General features: G+C 35.7%; 1 protein-coding gene across 20 annotated transcripts in view; it reads right to left on the bottom strand.

Moving 5' to 3' along the window:
• Positions 1 to 27,625, bottom strand: part of GPHN (gephyrin) — a 275,721-nt gene that overhangs the window by 117,009 nt on the left and 131,087 nt on the right. For 13 of the 20 annotated variants that reach the window (XM_053980254.1, XM_053980258.1, XM_053980257.1 and 10 more), the window contains exons 4-5: positions 14,647 to 14,739; positions 5,106 to 5,144 (exon numbers count right to left, since the gene is read on the bottom strand). In XM_053980254.1, the coding sequence (XP_053836229.1) occupies positions 5,106 to 5,144; positions 14,647 to 14,739 (132 nt within the window). The remainder of the gene's footprint in view (positions 1 to 5,105; positions 5,145 to 14,646; positions 14,740 to 27,625) is intronic. The other 7 variants (XM_053980255.1, XM_053980268.1, XM_053980262.1 and 4 more) reach the window with 1 other exon arrangement.

Here is a 27,625-nt window from a genome sequence, read left to right as displayed (position 1 = left end):
GCTGAATCTAAAACCTGTCTGGGCAGAAGAGCAGCAAAATGTACGGGGGGAACAATTCTGCAACAGTCACTGATTCATTACTTTGCACATGCATCTGTAGGAATAAGGCCTAAAGCCAAGAAAGATGCTGTGAGATGTGTGGTGAAGGAACTGATGTGGGCATGATGGCCTGCTGCTAGGGGTGCAAAACCCTGCCTTTATATACAAACAGCTGCCCCCTCACCATTTATGAAAGTAGCAACAGTATATTTGACTACAATATCATCTCCACTTCTCCACAAAGTATCAATTTTGCATTTGAAATCTTTCAGAGGCAGAGGATGAGAACATGATCCCATTCTGCAGACAAGCCAACAGGCTGCTCTGTTCCTCGCCGAAGCTGGGGTGCCTCTGTAAGATTAGTGCCTCTGCCTGCCTTGCACATGACATGTGAAGAGTTGCACATAGCACTATATGCTTACATTTTGTAGATCTAATGCATTTATTACAGTCAATCTAACAAGAATGTGTAACATGCTGATTTCATGAACTACACTGTGAATCTGCACTCATGAAGTTCTTACTGAATGTGGCCAGACTTAAAGTGCCAAATTGGTTGCAGTCAGAGAGTAAGCTGACTGCACCTACACCCTCTTGATCTCTAGCGAGCAGCTGGGAAACAAGGGATTGATTTGCTGTCAAATTTGTCTACTCTAAATGCAATATCATCTTCTCATTTTTCCAACAAAAGCTATTGGCCAACTAAGTTAAGAGGTAACAGCAGAGAGACACTGGGACTTGCTCTACATCAATTAATTGTAATAGCAAAAGCCTTTGTCTATGATGACAAGTGAAATGGCATGTATGCTTTTCAGCACAACATGTATCATTCAAAGCATTGTCTAAAATTAATCAAATAAATTTTTCAATCTGAATCCAGAAGCAACATACACACATAATAAAATCTGAATTCCAAGTTGATACGAGTCACTGTCAGACACATTAAGAGTGGAAAATGTCAAATGAAACTGATGGATCAAGGGAGTGAAACACCTTCTGGAAGTCCCAAGGTAGAAAAATAATCATATATCTCTCTTTCTTTTTGAGTGCAAAAGACCTGTGTTAGTTAGGAATTTCTTTTCAGAAACAACTGAAGAAATTAGTTGCTTAGAGACTGCAATGTTGCTATCATCAGAAAAGATACCTTTAGAAAATAGAGAAGAATAAAGAAGGTGAACTGTAAAAAAATAAATGGAAATTAAAAAGTGCACCGAAGTAAAGAGATTATACAATAAACACTCTCTCCTGATTAATAATTTGCAAGATTTAGATATTTTAGTTCAGGAAATGACTATGAGAACTGTAACAGGGATTTTTATCAGAGATAATAAGGAAGGAAAATAGTCTGGAAAAAAGAGGAATAAAACAGAGATAAAAACGGGCTGATAACACAAAATTTAGTTATTCTGGAAAGGGAAACTCTGTGAGCTGGAAAGACTTGTACTGCTCATGACTATTTTAGAAGCTAATTTTTCATAGAGAATCAGCATAGGATAGGGTAAAGAATACCTTCAACCTCCTCACCCCCTCGAAAATAAGAAGGACAAAAGACTAAAAAAACTTCCCCAAAACCCATATTAAAAAAAAAAAAGATAAAATAATGTGGTATATCACTATTACAGGGATTTAACAGTGAAAATCTTACTCCTAGGGCTTTGTGTGCAAACTTTTCTTTAACCAAATGTTAACTCATTTATAAGACAAAACCTAAAATATATTCTTTCAATTTACCACAGATTCTTTTAGAATTAATTTGAATATTTGTACCAGGCAGAAAACTGATTTAACTTGATATGTTACAGTGAACTGCCTAAGACAGCACTGCGTCAGTTCTGTCGTAGGTATAATTTTCAGTGAAGAAAGTTCCATACATTCAAGAAAAAGCTTAGTGTTTCTTTTCCTCCAGCTTCTGCTGCTTTTCTGCATTTAAAATTCATGCAACTCAAATATTATTTGAAAAAAGTCCCCACATTTTTGAGGTAATATTAATTTTCAAAACCCTATACTAAAAATAACTGAAATGATACACAAACAAATTACTTATGTTTCTTGGGATAAGAAGTGAATTCTTGCAGTATCCTGCAGCCTCACTATGCTAGAGTGAATATTCCTCCTCCCTTCCAGCCCCTGCTATGCTTCTCAAACAACAGCCTAGGGAAGCATCAAAGTAACACTGGGAGTTAAATCTTGGAGAAAGTGATTTGCCATTGCGACCTGTTCTTGTCACCACACCCTTCAACAACATGAAGCTGGTGGGAAGTGAGAGACTGACAGCCTACCATCTTTAAGAGTTTATGAAGTTGTGAAAAAAATATGCTTGGAAAAACAAGGGAGGGTTGGAAAGGCTGAGAAGAGAGAGGACAGGAGAGCCTAGGAGACAGTAAAGGACTAAAATATAGGTGGACATTCATATCCTCCAGCTCCTTGGAGCAGAACACAAGTTAACTGGTTTCTAGGCATTCATGTGAAAACTGGGAGAAGGGTCCTACTAGGTCTTTCTCTGAACATTGCCAGCTGTCCTGGGAGCCATGCTCCACAGCAGCAAGCTGGTGTTGGGGGCATGGGAACAAGGTGCTCTCTCACAGTGTCTTTCTCTGATTCCACAGCTGGTCCTACAATGTGAAAGCTGCTACCGACTCAAGGAATGCTGCCCTGCCTCTATGCTTATAATGCCTCAGGTTTTAGCTTTTCTATTTTTCAGATTCTGTGCTACTTTAGTGTGTAGTTCTGAGCTTCATATTAAGGGATAGTAAGCTCTCTTCACAGAGTAGGTAGACAAAACAATTCCTTCTCTAGGTGGGGATCAAGGACAAATGATCCAAATCTCAGGCCCAAGAGCATAAACGACGATGGAATGAAGAAAGAAAAACAAGAAGGATGGGACTTCATAACCTAAAGCTGTAATTGGACAATTAACTCCAATATGCTAATGGACCAGAACTTTAAAAAGTGAGAGACCTCGTGACCAGTTGTCCATTTTGTGACCATTTTGGTTCATCTTGGGTGTAGCCCTGGCTGGGCTCTTGTCCTGCCCAAGGTGTATCCATTGAGCCTTTTAATAAACACCTACTTTATTCTTCAACTCCATCTAGCCTCTGGTCTAGGTTAGCCTTCACAAGGCATCCCTTTAGACATAATTTCACATATTTAAGGTAACTTTGAAGATATCAAAAGCAGTAATAATATATCTGAAGAGATTCAAAGCTAAGGTTAAATGAATATTACATACTATTTATTTAAATACAGTAAGAAGTTACTATGAAATGATGACAGGATTCATTATGACAGAATATTTTCTCCAATTCCTAGTTGCTACTGGATTCAAAAACACAAACCCAACAACACTCATAATAAGCTAAAAACTGTGGCAGAGCTAGGAAAAGAGGTCAAATGAGTTGAATTAAAAGAAGAGCAGGAAATCCTGCTTCTTACTCCAAGATGTGACAATGATTTATTCCCTTACTGTGGACCTTACAGATGTAGTCAAGTCCTTGCTCTTAATCTGTGAGAGAGTGACAAAAGGTTTCTATAAACTAGCAACTGACCACTCTCCCAGTACAGAAAAAGTAGGAAGCAGCAATTAGGACACATTTCAGTTTGGCAGTAGTGTACTGATCCAGTGGTATATTTAGATTAGCTGCAACCTCTGTTTTAAATAAAGAGACCTGTAAAATTTATTTAGCTTCTTTGATCCACTGTGTTTTAATGAACACAGCTCTACATTCAAACCTTAATCTTTCTGAGCCTGAGCAACAGATTATTTTTCCCTCCTGTTATTACCTACCTTCCATGGATTCTGAGATACCTTAGGTAATATTAGGGTTATAGTACTTAATTACTATTGACTTTAATACTTAATACAGTACAACTACACCTATCGAATACAGTGATGGAAGCAAAGACTGAATACAATTCAATTTGGTTTGGGTTTGGTTTCTTTTTTCATAAGATGGGAAAAGGTTTTTGAGTAGTTCTATAAAAAAGTTGAATGCTGGTACTGAGATCAGTTTTTGGCTGGTATGTTAAACTGAATCAGACCATGAAGGAGCCAGACAATAGTTTTTTCCCCATTCCTTACAATTCTTCTTAATCTTTTCAGACTGGTGCATATTTAGAAATAAAATCTAGGCAGATGGGTAGGACAATATGATAGAAATGCCAGGCATAAAAGCAAGTGGACAGGATGGCAAAAGAGCAAGTATCAGTGAGTAAGCAGACTCAAAGAGCAGCAAGGGGACACTATATTCAAAGATCAGGTGAAAAGGCATGAGGAAAATGCCAAACATTCAGCAAGTTGCTAAAGCCGTACCAAACATTCAGCAGGTGTGCCAAACAGCAGAAGAGAAATTCCACAAAGTCAGCAGATGCACTCAGCAGGAAGGCAATGCCAGGCACTTGGAGCAGGAGATAGGGCAGCAGGAGGCCAATGCCCGTGTACAATCAGATTGAAAGGACAATAAGGAGGCGATACATGCTGCTCAGCAGATGGACAGGGCAGTAGGTAGTCACTGTCAAGCAATTAGCTGGTCAAGAGGCAATGCCAGACAGTCAAAGGGCCAAGATTTCAGGAGGACAATGCCACACAGCCAGCAGGTAGAGAGAATATAAGACAGCAGTGAATGCCAGGCAGTCCCCAGACAAGGCAGAAAAAGACCGAAGCCCACCAATAATCAGATGCAACTGTTGGCAAGAGCAAAACATAAGCCTGACAAATGACTGACAGGGCAGTAGGGTGGCAGTGCTTGTTCAACAACTCAGGATACCATGAGTGAAACAGTCCCAAGAGTCTAGATGCTCACCCTTTGGTAATATCATTTGATCAGAGTGAACCATGAAAATCCACAGGAGAATAGCACACAAATGGAAACAGCAAATGAGTCTGACCCTAGCACTTGGGGAGGCCATGGGACCTTCCTATAAAACAAAAATATGAGAATCCACAAGAAAATCAAACAAATGGGAAAAATGTGTCTAAAAACTGTTTCTGATGATGATTAAAAAAGCAAAAAAATACTAGCAAAGAATTAGTTTGGAAATGATTGGGTGGGATTGAAGATGTTGCTTACCCCTCTCTGGAGCCCACATAATGGGAATGTTGGGAATTTCTGCAGCAGAAAAACAGAAGAGAAAAGGGATTTCTGACTCCCAGTTCAAGGAAAGCATGTCAGTTTAGGTCTGGGTAATCTCTCTGGGCAAAAAATAAGAATTCATCTGAATCTTTGCCCATCCCCAGATACATGCCTTTATGGAGGTTTGTGAAAAATTTAAGAAGCCCACATCACTTTCATCTCATGACCTCCCACCCTTGTTCCCCAAAACCACACTTACCTCTAGCACCTCTAGTATAAGAGGGGAAAGGGGTTGGTCTTGTGAGCTCATTCCCATATCCACTGCAAAATGGCTTGTGAAGTTGAGCAGGAGTACCCATTAGCCACTGCCGGCCATTTGTGAGATAAACGGAAGTCATCATTAACTCTTACTCATTATTAGTGCAGGTTGGTGTTTGAATTTGCCTTAGATACACCCACACTCTAATGAAAAGAATTAGTCTTACGAATCTTGTGGGGTAACCCTCTTCTAAGTATCAAACTTATCAGCACTTATTTGTTACCTTGAATATTCTCTTATCTTTAACTTCAGCATTTTGCTATTTAACATGGTTGTTTTTTTTAAACAAATTAATCTGTTTCAGAAATCTTAGCTGCTACTTTATTTCAGAGGCATGCAATGAACCCTGAAATGTAAGAACTGAGAAAGATCCCAGCACTAAAATAAAGTTCAGTAATTTAACTCACCTGTCATTTAAATCATAAGACTTTTAATTCCGTATTCTACATAGAAACTAAAAGAATCAACCAAGAATCAAACTTCACTATTTCTGTCTACTTAGAAGTCTACATTGTGTTTGTATTTAGCTACCTGTACATTAACTTTTTATTGTCAGCACTGAAAACCTGCACTTCACTTTGACAAGGCAGTAATATGAAACAAGAAGCTAACTCTTCCCTCTTCAAACTGTAAAGGACCTTAGATAATATAAAGGAATCATAAGCTTTGCTGTGCCCTTGCTGAATTAGGATTTGGAAGGGTTGCAGAGATAATCTGTACGAACTTTCCATGCACTCACGTGCAGCAAAGTTTTTAAAGAATACAGTAGTGATAGGCTAAGCCGATGGAACTTTTTTCATACTGATCTCTGAGTATCAACCACTCATTCTTCTAGCAGAGCAAGGCACAAGAATAACAGAGGTTAATAGAACTTCAAATTTAGCAATTTGGGTCATGGAATAGGAATTTTTTCCATACCCAAACTTTCCCATATTGAACAGTACTATTTGGGCTTAGAGCAAAATGGCAAATAATTTAGGCAGAGAAGACCAAGAGACTTCCCTCATAGAATTAGTAAAGGCATAAACCAGACAGGAACTACAAATACTGGCTGAACCAGAGATACCAGAGTACAAGGTAAGGGCACGCATTGGCAGTTTTATAAAATCCTGTGATTTTGTGGCCAGCAGGAACACAAAATTAGCTGCACCACATCAAGAACAAAATTGCTATCACCTTCTCTCTGAAGGGAGATCTTTCAAGCTTAATGAAAATGAACTATGACAAACTGATCTCAGTGTACCATAAGAAAATGCTTATTTGTGGAGGAAAATATGGACTTTAAAAATCCAGTGACAGTTTAAATGTCAACACTAAATAACAGTAGGTTATGCACCTCACTATTCAGGTATTCTGATGAAAGAGTAACTAGGCAAGAATATATGCGTGAAGGGACAATAAACTAAAATATAGTCTAAATAAAGATTAAAAAGTAATTATTTTCTTGTCCATAACTGGTAAGAGTTTCACGCCTAAGCGTGACAATAGTCATTTTGGTTTTCTATTTTGGTACTTATACTGAGTCAACATTTTGCTAAAGCTTCACTGCTCCATGTGGTAGCAATTAGCAAAAGCAGGAGAAGAACTAGTTACAATCCTAAGAATAACTCCCGAAGGCAGCTGCTTTCCAAGACTCTTCTAGTTTCTTTCCACTTAGTGGCTGGAAAGGCTCCTACACAGCAGGGAAGAAGTAAATGAGAAATTCTCTATTCTTTAATAAGTATTAGTTTTAATCAACTATTTTAATAATGAATCATTTTGCTATTCTGGTGTGCTAATGTCAAAAGGACTAACTCACTCAATTTTTCATACATCTTAAATCCAAACTAGTATTTGCCATCTAGTTATTATGTCTTTAAGCTGCCTTCACCGGGAAGTCTTCATAACATGTCCACATTATTTTTTGTTGATTTTCCCTGTATTTAGCTTTAACTAAACTCTTTGTAATAGACCCTGACCAGAAAAAAAATGACACATTAAGGACAAACATTTCAGGCCTGACAGTATTTTTAGGATTATTTTGCTTGAACTTGATGTTTAATTTTTTCAGTTTCCTATTATCTTCTCCAAAATCACACTTTATTGGAAACTATTTTTAAAAATGCCTAAGAGGAAAAAAAATCCCAAAAGTTCCAAATTGAAAATTTCATTATGCAGAAGTCCTATGGCAGTCCTATTTTTCTTCCCAGTTACAGAAAGGACTGCAAAATATATTTACTGGCTGCACTGCTAATGAGAGACAAGCCAGTTTATTTAAACTAATAGAGAAATGTCCACACGAGCTGTGGGCTCTACAGTGAAAACACAACTAAAAGGCATCAGTAAAACCAAGAGGAGGAAAACCCTTCTCTTTACCCCATTAAAAAAGCACACCATAATCATATTGTTCATCTGGGTGTACTTTTGGAAGTACTAGGTTCACTCACACAGGAACTATTTGTCCACTCTCAGGACATGCCAGACTTCTTCCAACTGCCATTCCTAAATTACCTTGGAAAAAACCCTTTAATTTCAACATTTAATAAAAAAGGTGAGATTTCCTGGCTCATTACTGTGGCTTTGGCTCATTTTATGAAACATTCAAATTCCTTACTACTGTTTTACTGTTCTTTTCAACAGAGCTTGCAAATATTTCCTACACATTTGAAAGTCAAAAAACACAGCCTCTATTTGCTATTCAAGAGTATTAAGAACACCTAAAAAAAGCAAATAAAAGCTGATCCCAAAAATAACCAAAATAACCAAAGGCTTAATCCTATTAGCATTACCTTTATGATAGATGGTCAGACAACTTTTCACAGAAGGTTAATACATTAGTTAAGTAATTAAAAAGATATTTGCCCCAGCATTCTTGGCCAATATTGTCAGGGCTTCACATTTTCCAAAATGAGACGAAAGCAATTCACTGATTCCTTTTGAATTCAGGAAATAAAATTGTTTCATTATTAATTTCAGGATCCATTTGATTCAAACTATCTTCTCATCTAACACATACAGAACATAAGGCTGTAAGTGCAGGATGATTCATTTAACATTATCCATGATTTCTGCAAGAAGTACAAGACAACTTGAGTTTTGTAAGACATTTCTCCCACTAGCCAACTCTTTTGATTTGACAGAATTAAAATGAAGAATACAGCTCTTCAGGGAATTTGCTTGTATGATTAATCTCTTAAACAAACTCTAACTCAAACACATAAAGCCTTTTATTATGATGATTTTATTAGATTTTTCTGGCTCAAGCTTTCTAATATCAGCTATTTTTACAATTCTCTTTAGTAGTTAAGGAAAGCCTTTGGTACCTTACAAAGCCTTTAGTATTGTACATTATTTCCCAAAGAAAGTACAGGCAAAACAAAAGTTATTTATCAGTGTTCTTCATGATAAACTAAACAGACTGAGTTGTGTAACTCTCACAGAAAGCATCTCTTTTTTTACCTTCATATTTTTACCATCTTTTTTTTTTACCTTTTTCTATATCCACTGTGACAGTTGAAATTTTTTAAAAGAAATGTCAATAAAAATATGCAGCTTTGCATTTTAGACACGTCAATCCCATATACAGATAAGTATTATCTGTATTTTTTAATGGTCTTATGTTTTTGAGTAACCTCTAGTTGATAGCTGAGTAAATGGAGCTGAAATGTGATCTGCCTTTCTTGCCCCTCACATTTCTCACTGAAGGAGTCTGCGCAGCTCACAGGTGTTTCCATGCAGCGACTGCACTTGATGACAGCACAACCAAGCCCTTCAGTGATGAGGGTATGCTACCAAGTTTCCCTGAGAAACTCAAACAAGAGAAGAGAAGAGAAAGGCACTCTTCAGCCCTTTGTAAGTCAGCTAAATCAGAGTGGAATTTCTCAAGACACAGGTATTTCTGTAAACTGACAGTGTGCTATGTGGTGCAAATAATTTGTATACTGCTGCTTCTCAAGGAAACTGGCCATAGATGTTCAGTGAAGTGTTCTGCAACTAAACATATCAATTCTGCTATAATAACATGTCTTCCCAAGAGAGATTAAAAATCTAAACGTATAATTTTAAACTGAAGTATTATGGCACATACATATATTTGAATTTTATAACACCAAATACAGCATATCAAATAATAAATTTTATTGAAAAATGAAAGCAGACTGGATAAAGACGTAATCATATAAGTTAAGAACTGTCTGGATGACTAAGAAAAAAGGAATGGTACTTTATAGAGTTGCTGATAAACTTCTGAAAGAGCAGCACATAGTTTGGAAGAAGTTTGTCACAGAGCAATCTGCTCCATTTAAGCACCTTTGTAGATCACATGCACGTAGCAAGGATCTGTAATGCCGATCCTTTACGAGCAAGCTGGGTTGGAAATTTTCAAAGAACTATGAAGGCCTCAAAGGTCTGATGGCAAGTTACAGGGTCAGATGTCATCCATACACAGCACATATCGTTATAAAATAGCTCACCAGAGAAATCAAACCTAACTCAGAGCAAGACCTCCATTAAGAGATATGAAAAGCTACAGTTTTAAAAGAGACTACAAAAATATTTTCTTAAAATAGCTATTAAATTGGAGGGTAGCTGGAATATTGAAGGGTGCAAACTGAAACATTAGCCTGGGTTATTAGAGGTTGTACAATTTCATATTATTCCTACCACAAAATAACTTATGTTCCATGTGAGATGAAGGCTTCATTCCTCCACACTATGGAGCCATCCTGAAGTGACAGTTTGTAAAATGGAAATTATTTTCTTTTGGTCCAGTGCCAGTAATAAAATACTGCTGAGGAAGAACAGAAGTAGTCCTATATCCACAACAAACAATACTAGAAATTCTGCTGCTCTGGAAAGGCAGTATTTGAACCAGGGAGGACAAAAACCTCCTATATATTATTTCTAGTTAAGTTGCTGCCTATTAAATGGAAATTGTTATTTGCAAAGTTTAAGTCTCTGTGGATTTGGGTTATTTTGATGAAGCAAACAAACAGGAAAAAAACACATAAAAACTGAAAATAATAGAGATCAAGAGGGTTTCCAACATTACTTGAGACAGAGAAATTGAAGAATATCGATACTAAAATAGTCTGCAGAAGTAAAATGTAATTTGAAGAAAAAATCCATGAGAGATACCTTATAGAATAGGGAAGAGTCAAATGTTAGAAAATTTGCATTTGGCAATAATTATAAAAATGCTGGTGCAACTTTGAACTGAATATAAAAAGACATACTACAGAAGAATCGAGACTTTCTTCTATCCAAACATGGCTTCTGTGTGGTATGTTTGGAGTATTTTGTTCATCCTAAGCATGATTTTTCAGAAACATTGATGAATAGAAGGGAATTCCAGACAACAATGATTTCTATTCAAGAGTTCTTACAGAACTCTCATGAAAGAATAAATAAGTATGCATATATTTTCAGACTAAATGAAAACAAGTATGTGTCTAAATAAATTTTAAACCAGTCCATAAATATTGACGAATATAAACAGCAAGAACTGAAAGAAGATTCACAAAATTTCCAATGAAATGACCATAAGGAAACATCTGTCTGGTGTTACATGCTGGAAAACAGCTCTTCTGTGTTTTTCATAATGTATTATCTTAAAATCTTAGAGCTCAAAATTACCTGCAGTGTGAATGAACTGCTTGTGAATACACATTGTGACACAGTTCAAGAATGTCTATCATCAGTTGAGGACAATACATTGATTTACACCGCTATTATCTAAGCACATAAAATTAGCCTCATACATGGGCAAACACGACTCACACAGAATCATATTAGAGACAAAGGATAAGAAAACATTTAGGAAACTATTAGGAGACAGACAAGTGAATTTTTTGAATGTACAAATTTTCAAAAGAATAAATGTAAAAATACAGAAGAAAACTGAGCAGAGCACCCATATACATGAGATTTTTCCTCTCCCTTTGTACTGAGCAACAGCAACAGAGAAAATACATTAATATTGCAGAAGGATTCCTAGTGATTGATAAAAATGCTGCAACATTATTTTTTTTTTCCACTGAAGTTAATGTATACTGTTATCAACATTCTGTAAAGTATTGTAGTATTGTAGTTCCAAGAAATAAATGTTTGCATCTGGAAATACAAAACTAAAGTTCCCTAAATAAACTTGGGCCGTACTTGGATCTCTGTTCAGCAACAAACACTTTTAAAATCAGCAAGCAGACTGTATGAGCAAACTCCAGCAGAGATTTAAAGACTATTCCCATAAATTATATGTGAAATTACATTGTAAAAAAAAAAAAAAGTGGTTGTATCTACAAAATTAGGCTTACACTTCAGCTTTAGTAGAAATGCAAACTACCCCCAGCTGCCATAACAGTTAAGAATTCCAGCATTCCCTAGTAATGCCTATAACATACTCGCTTCAGCCATCCATTGAGTGAATTTGTTTTTTTAAATATCCACATGCATTTCATCACTTCTAGCTGTGTAGTCAAGAAAGTGAAGGATACTCACACTGCCTAAGTAAACTGACCTTCGCCCCTCAAAATGTGAATCCTAGGAACTAATTCAAAAGCTCCTCTCCATACACTGACTAGACTGAGGCTATAAATTTAGGGAACAGAGACAGGCAAGGAAAATCAGATATTGTGAATAATCCTAAAATCTTCTATTCCATTACAAGAAAAAATGTTATTACACATCACTGAAACATCTGCAATAACCTGGAATGGTTCTGATATAGTGTTCAAAAGGCAGAGTGGGGAAACTACTAATTTTTTGGGATGCTTAGTTACATAATTCTGAGGTATCAAGAAGCCATTTTTAGCTACATTATGCTAGGCACTTAATTTCAATTTTATCAATAATTACAAAATTCAATTAAGTCTTTGGGTTGCAATTATTCTTGGGAACTACCTTTATTGTGTATGTACAATTATATATCTATAGAAAAGAAACAGAGAAACCTGCTTTCTAGTCCAAAGTACAGGGGAATTAAGGAGAAGCAGGACTGAAACACACCAGCAGAATTATGATTCAACAGACTTTTGTCTCTATTCTAAGGAAAATAGTAAAACATTTTCCATTATCAAATTCAATTCTTAAAAAGTTTTAAATTAACATCTTAAAGATGACATCTCCCTAGCACAATACCATGGTCACATCCTTTCATTGTCAGCTCAGTGATGAGAGCGTGCTGAACCAACACCATACACACAAGGGGTGAAAACCACTTTCTACATCAATGCAAGTCTTCCTAAAGGCTTGGTATTGCACATTTCATGTTGACATAATGAATTTTCCATTTTGGGTTTTCTCATTGACCCAAAAGACATAAAATATGGGGACAAGCCTTAGGCTTCTTAGTATGTTCTTGGTATAACATATACAGGCAAACTGATTTTCTTCCCTTAAAATAATTTGTTTGACTGAATGATGTAATAAATCCTATCATAGGAACAATGCTTGTCATCACCACTTTGTAATAAACCTGGGATTCTATAACTCTACTGTGATTAAAGTTAATCTAACTTAATTAAGTGAAAAGTGAGTAAAGAGTCTCCAGTGTAACTTCTTTTTAAATATGAGAATAATTTGACAGTCAGAACTTAATTAAGTGAAAAGTGAGTAGAGACTCTCCTATCTAAGTTCTTTTTAAATATGGGAATAATTTGACAGTCGGAACACTTGCTTCTGTTATGATCAGTCCAAGTCTTGCACATCTATTATGTTTAAAAACAATGCAGTTTTTCTTCAGTACAAGTTATTAATGATTTTTATATCAATGTGCTTTTATTATACAGAAACACAGTAACAACTCAGATAACTTTCAGAATGGCTTCCTCAACAAAACTGATGAAAAAAAATCATCCCTACCTGTGTTAATTTGTTTGAGTAACAGCAGTGCACTGTAAAGAAAATACTAGGTGTTTGTCTGCAGAGTTCTCATTTGTTTATTTTTTGTCCCAAATGCTGCTTGAGAATCTGTAGCTAATTTTTTGCACTGGCTACAATGCTTCGTCTGGCACTGCTGCCTAGGCTTGACCCTGCACAAAGGAAAACTGAAGCAGAAATTCATCCCTCCTTCTACACAGTCCTGGTTATACAACCTTCAAAAGCATTATGTTAGTTTGCAAGCAAGAGACAAATTTAACCAACTCACTTTTCACTTGTGGTGGCTTTAGCAAAGTGAATAATCCACAAACTCAGTTTCTCTAGGTACCACACTGTGTTCATCTTAACATTGTTCCCATTTCCTGATACACACACTGCCCCCCCCCCCCCCCGGTTTTAGTTACTCAAGGTTTCTAGTTCCACCACAAGTAATGAACAGGAGCATTTTGTTTACATGTTTCTCTAGTTACACAAATGTTATACAATAAATTAAAAAATGTTTTTAGAATCCTAATGGAAAAAAAATGTTGAAGTTCAGGCATGCGACAAAACATTAGTAAGTAAAAAGCATTGTAGATATGCTATAAAGAACTCAAATCAATTTAAGAGTATAAGAAATTGAAAACATACATGAGTACTTAAGAGAAATCTAGGTATGTTTAATGATGCAAATAAACACAACTCAATCTTAATTCTGCCCTTTAGTGAACATAATCACACCAAATAAAGTATGTGATTTTAAAAGTTCATGTTAATCTAATTTGGAACCATAAATAACAAAATAGTTCAAGAACAATCACACAGTCATTTCACATGACAACTCAAGGTCATGAGGTCATTAGGTTAAGCTTCTCATTTATCCTTCCTTACTTTAGCTTCAGATAAGTGTAATGTAAGCAAATTTCCTCAGCAACATTTACTGGTGCAGATTACCTCCACCTCTGTGACTGTTTAGATTTTTCTGACAAGCAGATCCATCTCTCTTTTCCCACTCTTCCTTGCACAAGACACAACAAAAGCCACACAAGATTTTGCTTAGCAGTGTTGTACTGCAGTGCTAAGGAAAATTACGCCACAAAACTATTAGAATTTTGTTTTGCGAGAGGAATGGAAAACCATTATACTATACCACATTTTAGTTTGAAAATCGTTTTGGGTCAGAACCCAAGGTCAGAGTAATTCTCTTGTGCTATATTTTCTATTACTTTTTTCTGATTCCAAATTGTGTAGCACTTGACCCATTCACAGATACTGCAAAGTAAAGTTACAGAGGAAATAAAAAAAAAAAAAAAATCACCCTCCCTCCTCCAGACTCATGCATCTTTACACCAAAGGGCAGATTTTTCTAATCCAGGACTATCTCACCTCTGGAGTGACATCTCGCGGTGCAAACCCTGTTCCTCCAGTTGTTAAAATCAAATTAAGCTCCTTTTCATCACACCAATCTATCAGCGTCTCCTGAAAGAGAACATGAATCCTGTCAGATCTAGCAAGAAATGGTTATTTCAGATAATACCTGAAGACTTGAAATGTCTTAAAAACAGACACACACACAATATGGGGAATTATAAACCACTCATGGCTTTTCATACAAAGACTTTAAACCATTATTTATAACCAAGATAAGACAGAATAATGCAAGTATCCACATATTATTTTGCATATGGAAACTGAAATTCAGTTCTTCATCTCTTGTCCTGAATTGGAAAACAAGAATTCACAGTTAATAATTTCTACCACTGTTTATTTTGATATATAAATGTAATATTCTTTGATACACATTAATAGAGAATGTACATTTAATTTGGATTACATCATTGATTCCTGTTACAGTAACTTTGGTTTCCACGCTGCACTTTTTGATAGCCTGAAAAAAGCAAGAATCACGTATCTGTAAACCTAACTACCAAAAGTTGCAATAATGCACTTGATGCAGCAGGTGATGATCTATAATCATCTTTCCTACATTCCCCTAATACCTCAATAGGAGTGTGTATATCCATTCCAAAGCTGGACTAAAAAACCTGTCATGTAAATTCAATGACGTAGAATACTGGATAACTCATGATATTAGAGAAGTGTTTAATTTGATTTGCATTCATTTTAAAAATGACTTTTTAAACTAGTTTTCAAACTATGGTAAAAATTTGACATAAGCAGAAGAGTTAATTAATCTCAATGTGATTATCTCACTTATCCTTCATACTCAACTGTGGGCCAGCACTGCAGGAGCATGTCTGCTTGGAGTGCAAAATTCACTGTGTTACCTTAAGTACACTCATTATATAGTAAAGTATCCATCTACACAGATCATATCAATTATTGAGACAGCTATCCATATTCTAGCAAAGAAACAATATTATTTGAAAATGTTTAGGGCAAATTTAAGTTTTGGGAGTATTATATTGGGAAGGAAGGAACAGTTTTGGAGATTGTTGTCTTAAAGCTTATTATTTATCACAAAATTAGCTCTGAGAAATATACTGATTTAAAAAGCTTAAAATAAAACTGTCTGGAACATTTGAAAACGTACAACCAATTTAGGCAATACTCAGCTGTATTTTTGCAGGCCTAGTACTGCTATGCAACGTCCATTTAACAGAAGGATCATATACAGACACTTAAAAATTGCAACTAGAATAAACCTGTATCTGACTGCAAGCCCCACTACACCAATATACCCAAGGATTACTTGAAGAAGTGGCAAAACCAAAGATTCTGTCTTTATTTCTCCTTTCTTTACTGATTACTTCCACTTTCTCTTTTGTATTCTCTCTTGTCTTTATTAAAATCACATTCATCTTTTTACGCTACCCCTTTGGAGAATAACTCTCTAATTCACTAAGTTGTAAGTGAACATGCCAGAAGTTTGTTATATGAACATTTCAAATAAGCTTGGGAAAGGAACAGGGATAATGCCTCAAACTTGTACATAAATAAATGAACTAGTAACTATAGCTCTTGTGTTGCATTTTGAAAGAAATGTGAATTATGGTAGTAAAAGTATTTTAGGTAGTAAAATTCTTTCTTCAATAACATAGGTATGCATTAGGAAATTTATTTCAAATAGGTGGCATCTCTGTAATCTAGAAACATATTTGTCTTGACTTAAACAGGTACAAATTTCAGAGAAATTTTGGAGAAACTTTGGAGAAGCTCAGTGTTTGGCAAAGTTAGACCTTAATATTGCATTTATTTTAAAAATTAATATAGCCAGGGATAAAACTTCCTATGTTAAACAGGATGGATAGATTTTTGGGGTTTAGTTTGGTTTTTTTAAAAAAGCAGAATCTATCTTTATATTAAAAAAAATCTGCCAAACTCCTTTTAACAAGAAAATAGATCCTTCCTCTGTTCTCATTTGCCACAGTTCAGTAATACTTCCATTAATGAGGGGAGAAAAAGTCATGTGATATCCTACAAAAAACTAAAGAAATCAATATCCTAACTCTGCAATTAAACCAAGCAATAATTAAGTGCCTATTCCTGCTACTGCATCAGTGTACCTAGGCAGACTCCTAGACAGTTCTAGTTATAGTAAAGAAACTTTCGAGCTTTCAAATAGAAGACCTTTAACTACGAGGTAGTAAGTTTGGGTTTCATTGTACTTTAGAAGTGCAAATTTGTCACTTAGATATTTTAAAATCATGGAAAAATACCCAAGGCTTATATTCAGCTTATTTATTTTCTCTCTAACCCAAAAAACTGTGTCCCATGAAATATTCTCATTGCTGTAAAAGTAACTCAAAAAGGAAGCCCCATACTCATCAATTATGAACAAATGGTGGACTAAGAACAGGTAGATTCTGTACTGGCTTTGCAGGGAACTGAATTTTCTCTGTCTTCAAATGAAGTTTTCTCTAGGCAAATGACCTGATATTTGGACTTACTAATGCTATACAAGCAAAATTATTATATAACATTTCAACCAAAGAAAATTTCATTTAATATTTTGTATGCATATTTCTCCTCTTCTATTGTTTTACTGATTATAAGCTTTCAAGAGAAAATGGCTAGGTCAACAGATTATGTAAAGCAGTATTATTTCTCTCAAGACAATGGAATGATGCTGATGGATACAAAATAGAGTAGCTGGCTCTGAAAACAGTCCAGTAAAATTACCACCAAGTTTTTAAAAGCCAGAACAAAGCTATACAACTCCAGGGGAGAAAAAAACCCAACCAATACTTAATACTTTTAACAATTAGTTTCCTAAATTAAGCTTTATCAGTTATTTTCCTGGGTCAAGGTGTAACAGAAATGAAGTCATTACAGACAGTTCCTCCACAAATAATTTTATTCCAAAAGGACACAAACATTTCAGATTTCACTGAAGTTCTGAAATAATTACATTAATTATGTCTTTCTGATGCACAGAAGTAAAATGTCAGGCCAGTTGTCTCCTTAAGCTTTAGATTAGATCTAGTTCCCTGTCCTCTTTACCTAATTTCTCATATTTTCTCTCTTAAACACATTTAAATTTCCCTCATTCAAATGAGTAAGAAATCCTTAGGGATAACAACCTCTTTCTATTTCTTGCTCCAAAGAGCTCTTGCTTCTGTCAGCTCCCTCTCTCCTACAACCTGGAACTACTCATTGGACTTCCTATGCACTGCCCAATATTGAAATTACTTCAATCATAACACTACTCATCAAAAACTCTGTTTCTGATGCTTGAATGTTCTCATGACCAGTGTTAATTTTACCAGTGCAGAAAAATCTTGTCTCATTTTTTCTCTGAGTTCTTAGTCTTTCACGTAACTTCAATGATTTAAAGACCAATAAAATTTCATGCAAATTTAATGATTTAAAGACCAATAAAGATCATTACCTCATGGAAAAAAATGCCTACAGGTGTGGCACAGTGCTATGTGTATGGCAGGTACATGCTTGCAAATTCATAAAGGCACCACCACATTAGGATACACTAAGTCTAAAAGCTGTACAGATGCATTTTGGTGGCACCACACCTAAGCTAGTGCTACCTGACATTTCAGTCAGGGAACAGCTTGAACACTCACAGACATATTTCCTTCTGTGGAGGTAACTTAAGCATCTCCATGTCCAAGATGCAAATCTGCCATTAGTCTAGGCTGCAATGAGCAAGCCACCAGCAAATTTGGTAATTTCCTTTTGTATTTGAAAATAGTTCCTGGGCTCAGGCTCTTCCCTACATGACCCTGCCTTGATCTGCAGGGTTCAAAAGAGAGAAAATACATCATGCTCCAATTTGGTAGGGTTGTCCAGCAACTCTTCATGATTATCATTAGGTATTGTTGTATTTCTGATAACTCTTCTTTACTAATAATTTCTGTGGGATAATGCCCCAACATGATACATACGAAACCTTATCACAGAATACACAGTAACAATGGATAGGAAAGTGGGCTATTTTGTACCTCCACTAATGTACCATCCTTTAATCTCTATGTAAGTGAACCAGAAAAACAACTAGGGATTCCTTTCTGGAACGAGAGGAACTGATCCTTGAAGATAACTGATCTTTGAAGATAACTAAGGTTTGTGGATTACTTATCTTAGCCAGAAATTTAAACTTGAGACAGGCTGCAAGTCTCCTCCAGTCCTGTTAGCACCAATGTATGGTGATTTTCCACACAGACGTTGAGACTACGACCCTTAACTGGAGCAAAAGTACTACAAAGCACAGAAAATGGTCGTTGTGCATCAGATTAAATGCCTACACAGAAGAGCTGAAGTCCTGATGACTTTTCCTTTTCTATGCTGCTACAGTCTATGGCATGTCTTGCCTTTTTTTATTGTCCTATTTTTGCCAACACTGCTATGAGATTGCGATAACACTCCCACGTGTTTATGCTTCCAAAATTACCAGAATATCTCCCTTCAAGTCAATATTCTGGTGCTTACCACTTAGATAAACATGTATACATTTTTCTGATCTATACATAATTTACTTCACAATACAAGGTTTGTAAAAATAATTCTCAATACACATACATATTTTCATATACCATAGCCACTAGAACCTGACATGTACACTGTTATAATTTAAGACATCCAGAAAGAACAGGGAAATGCTAAAAACAGTATAAACAGGACAGGTTTCCATAATGAATCCATAAAGGATTCCTTCATTCTATAATCAGTATTGAAACTAGTTAAACAATTCTTAATTCTGTAGTTAACAAAGATGTTTAGCATTTTGGCACATGCTAGATTTTTCCAGCACAGTGCAATCATGAAGTTATTTCACCTTATATGCATCACTAATTGCACAATAAATAAAATATGTAAAAATTTAATTTAAAATGCTGAACAAATATAAGTGTTAAATATGAAATTTAATTATGAAAAAAGTACAAATTTATTTACACTGGACTTTGAAACATAGGTAAGCTGAAAGACCAGTATAAGCTGGTTTACAGACATGCATACTATCCAGAAGTCTTCTCAAAACAACTTCATGTGACTTAAAAGATCATTGTGGCTTCCAGGACAAACTACTGATAGTGTTCAGAGATGCAGAAGTCTGTGCTCTCCAGAACAGATCTCAAAACAACAAGCTTCGTAAAATTATTTAAATTTTGTATTTGCAAGCAAATCCTGTTTACTCTAGGAAAACACATTTTTAAATGCAAGGAGAAACATAGAACAGCATATTTTTAAATGTATAATGATAACTTTCCTTAGCAATCCAAGTTAAATAAAAAAATATTCACATATAAAAAGCCATAATAAATATCAATCTACTTTTCTTTCACACTTTTTGTGCTCAAGCTTAAAGAGTGTACAAGATAAATTTCATGTATGATGATTTAACATCATCACAATGAAGAAACTATAATGAACGACAATATGGCAAGACAGATCAAAGAAGAGAAATTCTGCACAGACACAGATTTGCTAAGAAAATTGGATGTAGTTTCAACCACTGAGTTCCAGGAATATAGGAATTAGCACATTAAGATCTCATTATAACCTCTACTTAGTCATGTAGCTTGGACTACTCCAGAGCCCAGCTCACTTAAGGCTGATTTTATGACAGGATAGAGCATACATGAATCAGAAATTCACGTCACAGCACACAAAGCAGGAGAAAAGAAGAACGAAAGGTAAAAGTAACCCATTTGTTTCTCATTGTTTTATTCAGGATTTTGAATCTTCTCTATTCAGTGGATCATGGCTTGTACATTATTTAAAAAGGAAAATCATATACTGGGGACCATGCAAGAACATGAATACCCATCAAGAAAGGCAACGAGGTAAAGAGCAGAGTACAACATTAAGTTCGAAAAGGAGGGAAGGTTTTAGAAATGTTAGTGTATTCTTGGAATTAATTGAATATATTTTTGCCCTTCTTCTTACAAAGCTTTTATTTCTTATCCTCACAATCCTTTACTTACTGTTCAAAAGCTTCCATGAAAAGTGAAGGTCTCAAGATACTCATGTGTGGAGCAACAACTTTCCATGAAATCAATCTCAAAATGATTTAAGAATTTCAGAAAATTAAACATTTAAACACCAGGAAAACATGCGTGATGTTTTCTATTACCTCCATTCCTTTTATCTGTTCCCCACCAGCAGAAGGCAAAACGTAAGAGAAATGTTAGGAATATGTTCAGTGTAATCACAAAAGACTTGGATGAAGTGCAACTATGTATCTCACTGTGTCTAAATAGAGCTTTTCAAAAGTTGAGATTTTATAGAGCATAGTAAGTCGTCTTTCAAATATTCTATATGTAAATTTGCATTTTCCAGCATCACAATCATGTTGCAGTTGTTTTTTTAAAATACTAAACTAATGTATTAAAAGACGTCATAAAAATGTAACTGTTTTATTGAAATGCAAAACTAAAGGAGGAATGGAATAAAAATGTACTCTACAAATGGCTTACTTTTTAAATGGAAATTTAATTACAGGCATTTTCCATTTAAAGTAAATTGCAGCTATCAAGTATTTCGAGGTTCAACATACCAATCCAGTCTGTAACATAGTCTTTTTTAAAAAGTACTTAATGTCTTCTAAAACCTACTATTCATGGTAATTAGCCCTAAAACAGAGGAAAAAAAAAAAAAAAAGTAGGCACTGAAGTGCAATCATTAACAGAGTTCATCTATGCAAACAAGTAAGGGAAGTAGCAGAGAGATGTGCAAACACTGAAGTGTTTGGTCACACCATCATGAATGGAAGTGCCAACACTTTTAAGAGCCAAGACTGGCAAAAGATTTTCTAATTATTTTGATGGAGAGAGGTAAAGACAGTAGAGGCTATATGCAAGGTTGATTTCCTCTCAGATAAACAAAGGAAAGATTCTTATTTCAACTACCTACCTTGACACACTAGTCTTTGTATGTCTATACAAAGTATGTCTATACTATAATCAAGAAAAATAGTGAATTTCTTGTATGATTCAATAAATTGCATTAAAACTTACAAGTAGATTTAGGTCAGAACAAACCATGCACCTACATGCACACAAAGGCACAGAGACCCTTTTCCTTCTGTACAAAAATCTGCTCCCATCTACTGTCAGTGCCACTGGTATCCTTCTAGAGTCAGGCTAAGGTTACTCACAGCTACTCACAGGAAAGGATTGGGCACTTAGTGCAACAGCGTTCTTCAGATGCTTGGAGGAAGAGATGGAATCTAGAATTAGAGACTTTCCAAATGTGTCTGAGTCTACAAAGACCTTTATTGTTGACCCTGTATTTGGCAGATATATACATAAGTGTGGGCCTATGTGTGCATGTGCTCATTTTTATTTAATAAAAATGTATTAGCAAAAGCACCAAAATTCAATGTGTCTCATTTATGCCATGCATAAAAGGCATCTCTCTAAAATATCATATTTGCTCACTAAATTAAATATTACGGAGTTATAAAAATTCTGTTTTTTTTAAGAATTGAAAACAATTAAAAATTTAAGAAAGACATAAAGCCTCCTTGCCAGTATCACTTTTCCTAGTGAGAATCTTGAGATCTAATATTTTTTTTTTATTAAAAAAGCTAACAACAATACAAGCTAAATAGCAACTGGAATGAAAAGGAAAAAGAAAGCATAAAATCAAGTAAATGAATCCAATAGTGTTTACTAACAGCAGATAGACAGAAACTTTCTCTCTTCATTTTTTTAAATTTTCTTAAATTAAAACAGCACTTCAAAGACCTGTTATCACAAGAATACATGCTTGGTTTTGGAGCCATAAACTTCAGATTATGGGGCACAACAAGATGGCTTTTCCCACATTTTCTTCCCCATTGCATATATATATAGCGTTCATCTAAGGTTGTTTAGAAAACTGCATGCTTTGGGTTTTCTTCTCAGAATGTGCAAAGACAGCTTGATGTTACACACAAGTCAGTAACTTTCTAAAACTACAGCTCTTCATAATATTTTATGTACGTGTACCGATATCTACAGCACATGTATCTCTTGTACCACAGATCAGAAGCTTCAGCGAAGTTTGCAGGCTGTAACTAAGCCCAGATAAACTACACCTTACCGAAAAGGCAAAGTGACAGAAAACTAACTGCAAATTTCTTTGAGCTGCCAAGGCAACATTAATTGCTACAACCTTAAGGAACTGGTAAAAGCATGTCCACCATGTTTGGAAAGGTGACAGACCTCAGAGAACTCCTAGTACAAATAACTCAGAATCATATTTCTGTAATAGCCTTCAACTCACTTGAAAATAAGCATTTGCAGAATTTGCATGTGCATACTTGCCTGCAGGGACAAGTACATCTCCAGTTTAAGCTAGGTTATACCCCATGTCTACTTGTTTAATTGGCAGGAAGTGTAGTGAATTAGGAAATTACTACAAGGCTTCTATGATTAAAAAGAAAAAAACACATGAGGTCAGCTGTGGAAAAAAATGTTTAAACTCAAATTTTGACTTTCCTGCAACTAAGAAGTTTTAAAGAACAATACACTAGTATAAATGTAACTTATTCTTATAGAATCCAGTTCCATTTATAGCCTCATTTTCTAATAGTAAATACAATCTTCCATCTTAGTTCGCACACTTAGCTACAATTGTGAATGACATTACTTTGTTTTATTTTTTAAATTATGTTACAACTTATATGATCTGAAGTTTTCATGTAGCTCTCAATGGAAATGACAAATTGAATAGAATGAAGATATTTAAATATCTAGATAAGGTTAGGATGGGGGGAAAGACAAGAGATTAAACCATTAGGGAGACAGGGAGCTACTCAGTGTAATGCAGTTTGTGGTATAAATTTCCCCCCCGTGCATTGTTCATGCATATCATCCACAGAGTCAATGAATTAAACTGGTTTTAAAAATAAAATCTACTGCTTTACCTGTGAGAATACAGTAAAGAAAATTTACCTACCAATGAACAGCTGCAGTACTTTGAGACACTTAGTCCATACATATACTCTAAGAGTGGGTGGGCTTGTGGCCTGCCCTGGAGTGTCCCGGGAGGGGCACTCCCACTCCTCCCCTCGTCCTGCTTGAGGCATTGACACACAGGGCAGAGTGCATCCGCCACCACTGCGGTTCCTCTTAAATGCACAATCAAACCTGAAAGAGATTCAGAAAGAGGGGAAAAGCAGGTAGGAGACTAATGTACATGCAGACTATACCTCTCAAAGAACACCAGTTACTGATGAGTAACCTTTCTTCTTTGAGTCTGCATGTACATTCCCACAACAACTCGCTCTGATCAGTTACCTTTGCCTTTTCCCATCCAGGAGAAGGCCTGAGGAGTCCCACAAACAACTGCAGCATCACTCCACTGAAGGCTGAAACAGCCCTGGATCCTATTAGACTAAGACAATGCTGGGTGAAAGCAAAGAGAGAACTCCAGGTGACCTTACAGTACATGTCTAAATACCATACAATATAGATACTAAGTTTGTCTAGAGATCTAACAGAATTTGGTTTGGCCATATGAAATTCCTTGAGTCTACTCAGAGACAGAAAGCCACCTAAACAATCATTGTGTGAAGTCAGCTAAACTTTTTGATATTCCCACAGTGCAACAAGAAAAGAAGCAAACTAGAAAACTTGGATCTTTGAAAAGAAATGATAAAGGCCTTATGAAATCAAAAATATAAAATATAAAATTCAGTCAAAGAAGCATAAGATCTGGAAATAAGTATTGAAGGACTAATTTTCTTGCTCCTCTGGATCTACAGCACCACTTCAAGAAGGACTCCTGGATGACTGAAGAACAGATACTCTACCCATATATAGGTAGTATGTAAAATAGCATCTACAAGGACCCATATACCTCACTAGCTGGCTGAGAAAACAATCTCCAAATGTACCACTTTCCTAGACACAAGCAGAAGGAGTAAGCAGAAATAAGAATTAAAGAGCTCAAAAGGGAAGAAGTAACCCTGTAATATAGTGTTTTTCCACTGCATGAACAGTGGGAAACTGTCATCAGTCATGAACAAGTCAATACATCCTGATCATCTGTTAGGAAGATGTGAAATGTGTGAATATCAGTGTACTCAATCAGAGAGAGCAACCTGGTACCCTCACCAAAATACAGAGAGAAATCAAAGGAACTACACATCACAAATATTCAGAGAGCTGAGATCAAAGCAGCAACAAACATGAAATACAGACAATATAATTTTCTCATAGAGTATGCATGGCTAGATTATACTTTCATGCTACTAGCTATCATTACTCTGGAGAGAAACGAAAACTGACTGCCCTGGAGATTGATTAATGTTTTGGCTTGGGAGTCTCAAGATTGCCACAGACTGAAGAGTGAGGGAAGAGCTAAAATACAATGTCTATGAAGACTACAAAAGAAGTTTCTCACATAGCTGCTCCTGACTACACCCACTGCTGTCAGAACATGGTGAAATCACAAAACAAAAACCCCACAGTTTTGTCTTTACTGAATATTTCTCTTTATGTTTGCCAATTGTGGTAACTTACAATCAAAGCACCACAAAAGAAGAACCATTTTACAAGCCTAATCCAAATACAATTGTTGTATGGCTCCATTAAACCAGGCATCTGTATGACATGCCAAACAATGAGTGTATTTTAGCACAACCACAGGCAGCATGGCAAAAACTCTAATATTCTAGAGTACTGAGAAACAAGGCCTTAACAGATAATAGGTTCCTCCTGAGGTGAAACGACTGCCATTTTGTAGCACATGTGAAGGTTATGGTCTCCTTCCTACCCAAAATGTTCTCCACATCTAAATAGTCAAATATAGTATTACACTTCACAGTGTGAAAAATGAGGCCTCAGTAATGCCTGAGTCTACTAGTCCATATGATTATTGTGGAAAAAAAAAAGGCAGGATGACTGCAATAGATGCTTACAAGCTCCTGAATTCCAAGTACTAATACTGTTCAAGCCAGAATGGAATGACTGTGGTGACACAGACACTGCTTTTTCCTGACCACAACAGAATTAAGGGTATTGGTAGATCGGCACCAATCTGGAATGCATGGCAGTCAAAAGATATCTCCCTACCAATTCAGATGCTCTTGCCCTCTAGAGAAGACATTTTAATTTCTGGATGTTATAATAGATTAATTAGTCTTTGGCAAATAACTTTGCAATACAATTGCCTATCTAAATATGCAGAGAAATTGCTGTTAAGAAGATGTGCCAGTATATTTTGAAAATCCTGAAAATCTGTACCAATTATTTTATGTCAAGCACAACAGTTCCATAGATGGAGCAATTACATAATGGATGTATTCAGCACCTCCATGTTTGCTCCTACAGTGCACTATGATGGTGCCATTCACTAAAAAAATCATTGTTCTGAGCATCAGTGTATGGATCCAGAACAGCACTCTGATATTGCCTGAACTTTTATTAGAATCATAAAATATCCTAAAGATGCTCCTCTTGTGCAATAAAGAAGCCAGCCTAGCTGACATCTCTACATATTTGTAGTGTATTCTGCTACCAGCTGAGAGATTTAAAGATTACTCTCTATCACCTATATTAATTCTCTAACAGCTGATTACTGTGCATAAGATGTTTTCAGTCAACCAGTGCATGTACAGGCCATGTGGCATAACTAAAGCTACAATCTTACTGTGATCTACCATAGTGTCAGTTTTAGGTGGTGAATGACCTCCCAGGTCAAATAATCAATGTTAGATTTAGCTTCCAGAAAATAAAAAAGCATCAGTAAAGAAGCCCCCTCATTCAAAACAAAGCAATGTCCTTTAGTTCTCTAAATATAAGGAAGATATGGGCTTCCTGCTCTGATATATTCTTGTAATAGGGATACATAAACAAGAAAGAGAAAGGTATACACAACAAAAGAAAGAAGATGGGATTGTTCTGGATCTGATTAGATTGTCTGCACTTCTCCATTTTCCGTTGAGTAGGAGTAATCCTGAACACCCTAAAATGATTCTCAAAAGTGATAAGGAAAGTATAAAAATTAATTGTAATTCATTGACAGTTATCAATGCAGAAACATGTTAACAGCTGTTGAAGGCAATGAAAAATGAGTAACTATGATCATCACAAAAAATAATATTTTTCCCTATGTGTCCTAGTTGCTTTTTTCCATAAAGATAGAGCATAATTAAAGAATAATAGAATGAACTAGTAAGAGACTGCCTTGCTGATTAGGTTATTGCATATTCCTAAGTGAGTGTAAGCATCCAAAGAGTAAAATGTAGAGAAAGAACCTTTTTGCACTTACAAGACTGAACCAAACTTACAAGAGAGACTGAGTTACTGAACTGGAAAGGCCATTCTCTTCACAGGAAAGACATTTTCAGAATTCAGTCCATGCAGAATCTCTCTTATAGGCCCAAAGGATTACAGCTATTACATAATACTGGGTGAAAGCTGTTCCCATAGGATTTGATGAGCCATCATCTGCTTCCATTTCAGCTTGCAGAGGTGTCTTAGCATCAGCCAATCCCGCTGCAATCAAAGATTTCAACTTTTATACTCAGGAGAAAACTAATGCAGAACAATTAATATCAGAAAGACTTCTTTCCCTAAAAGCTGAAACTTTTGGGTCATTTCTCTTTTGGAACATTTTTCAAAAATGCTCATTTTTTCTTGATACATCCTAACAACAAAATTGCTTGGAATCAGGAGGCAATAAAAGCATTCAGAATATTAAAGAGATTTCAAAATCACCTTTGAACTGTTTCTGCAGCTGGTAAAAATGAAACTAAAATCTGCTAGGGTACTAAGGTTGTTCAAGCATGCCTTTATGGTGTTGGAAATCTCTCAGGCAAAATAATATACAGAATTTCAAACAACCTACAGCATTTTTGAAAAAAAAAAAAACTGTTGTATTCTAATCCTCATTGTTTCTAAGGTCCTCAATTCTTGGAAATTATTTTGTGCTATAAAGAAATATATGTTGTCTC

This window comes from Vidua macroura, chromosome 6 (genome assembly GCF_024509145.1).
Source record: "Vidua macroura isolate BioBank_ID:100142 chromosome 6, ASM2450914v1, whole genome shotgun sequence".
Classification (NCBI taxonomy): domain Eukaryota; kingdom Metazoa; phylum Chordata; class Aves; order Passeriformes; family Viduidae; genus Vidua; species Vidua macroura.
The sequence above is the reverse complement of the archived record's forward strand: the minus strand, read 5'-3'. Positions and strand labels throughout refer to the sequence as shown.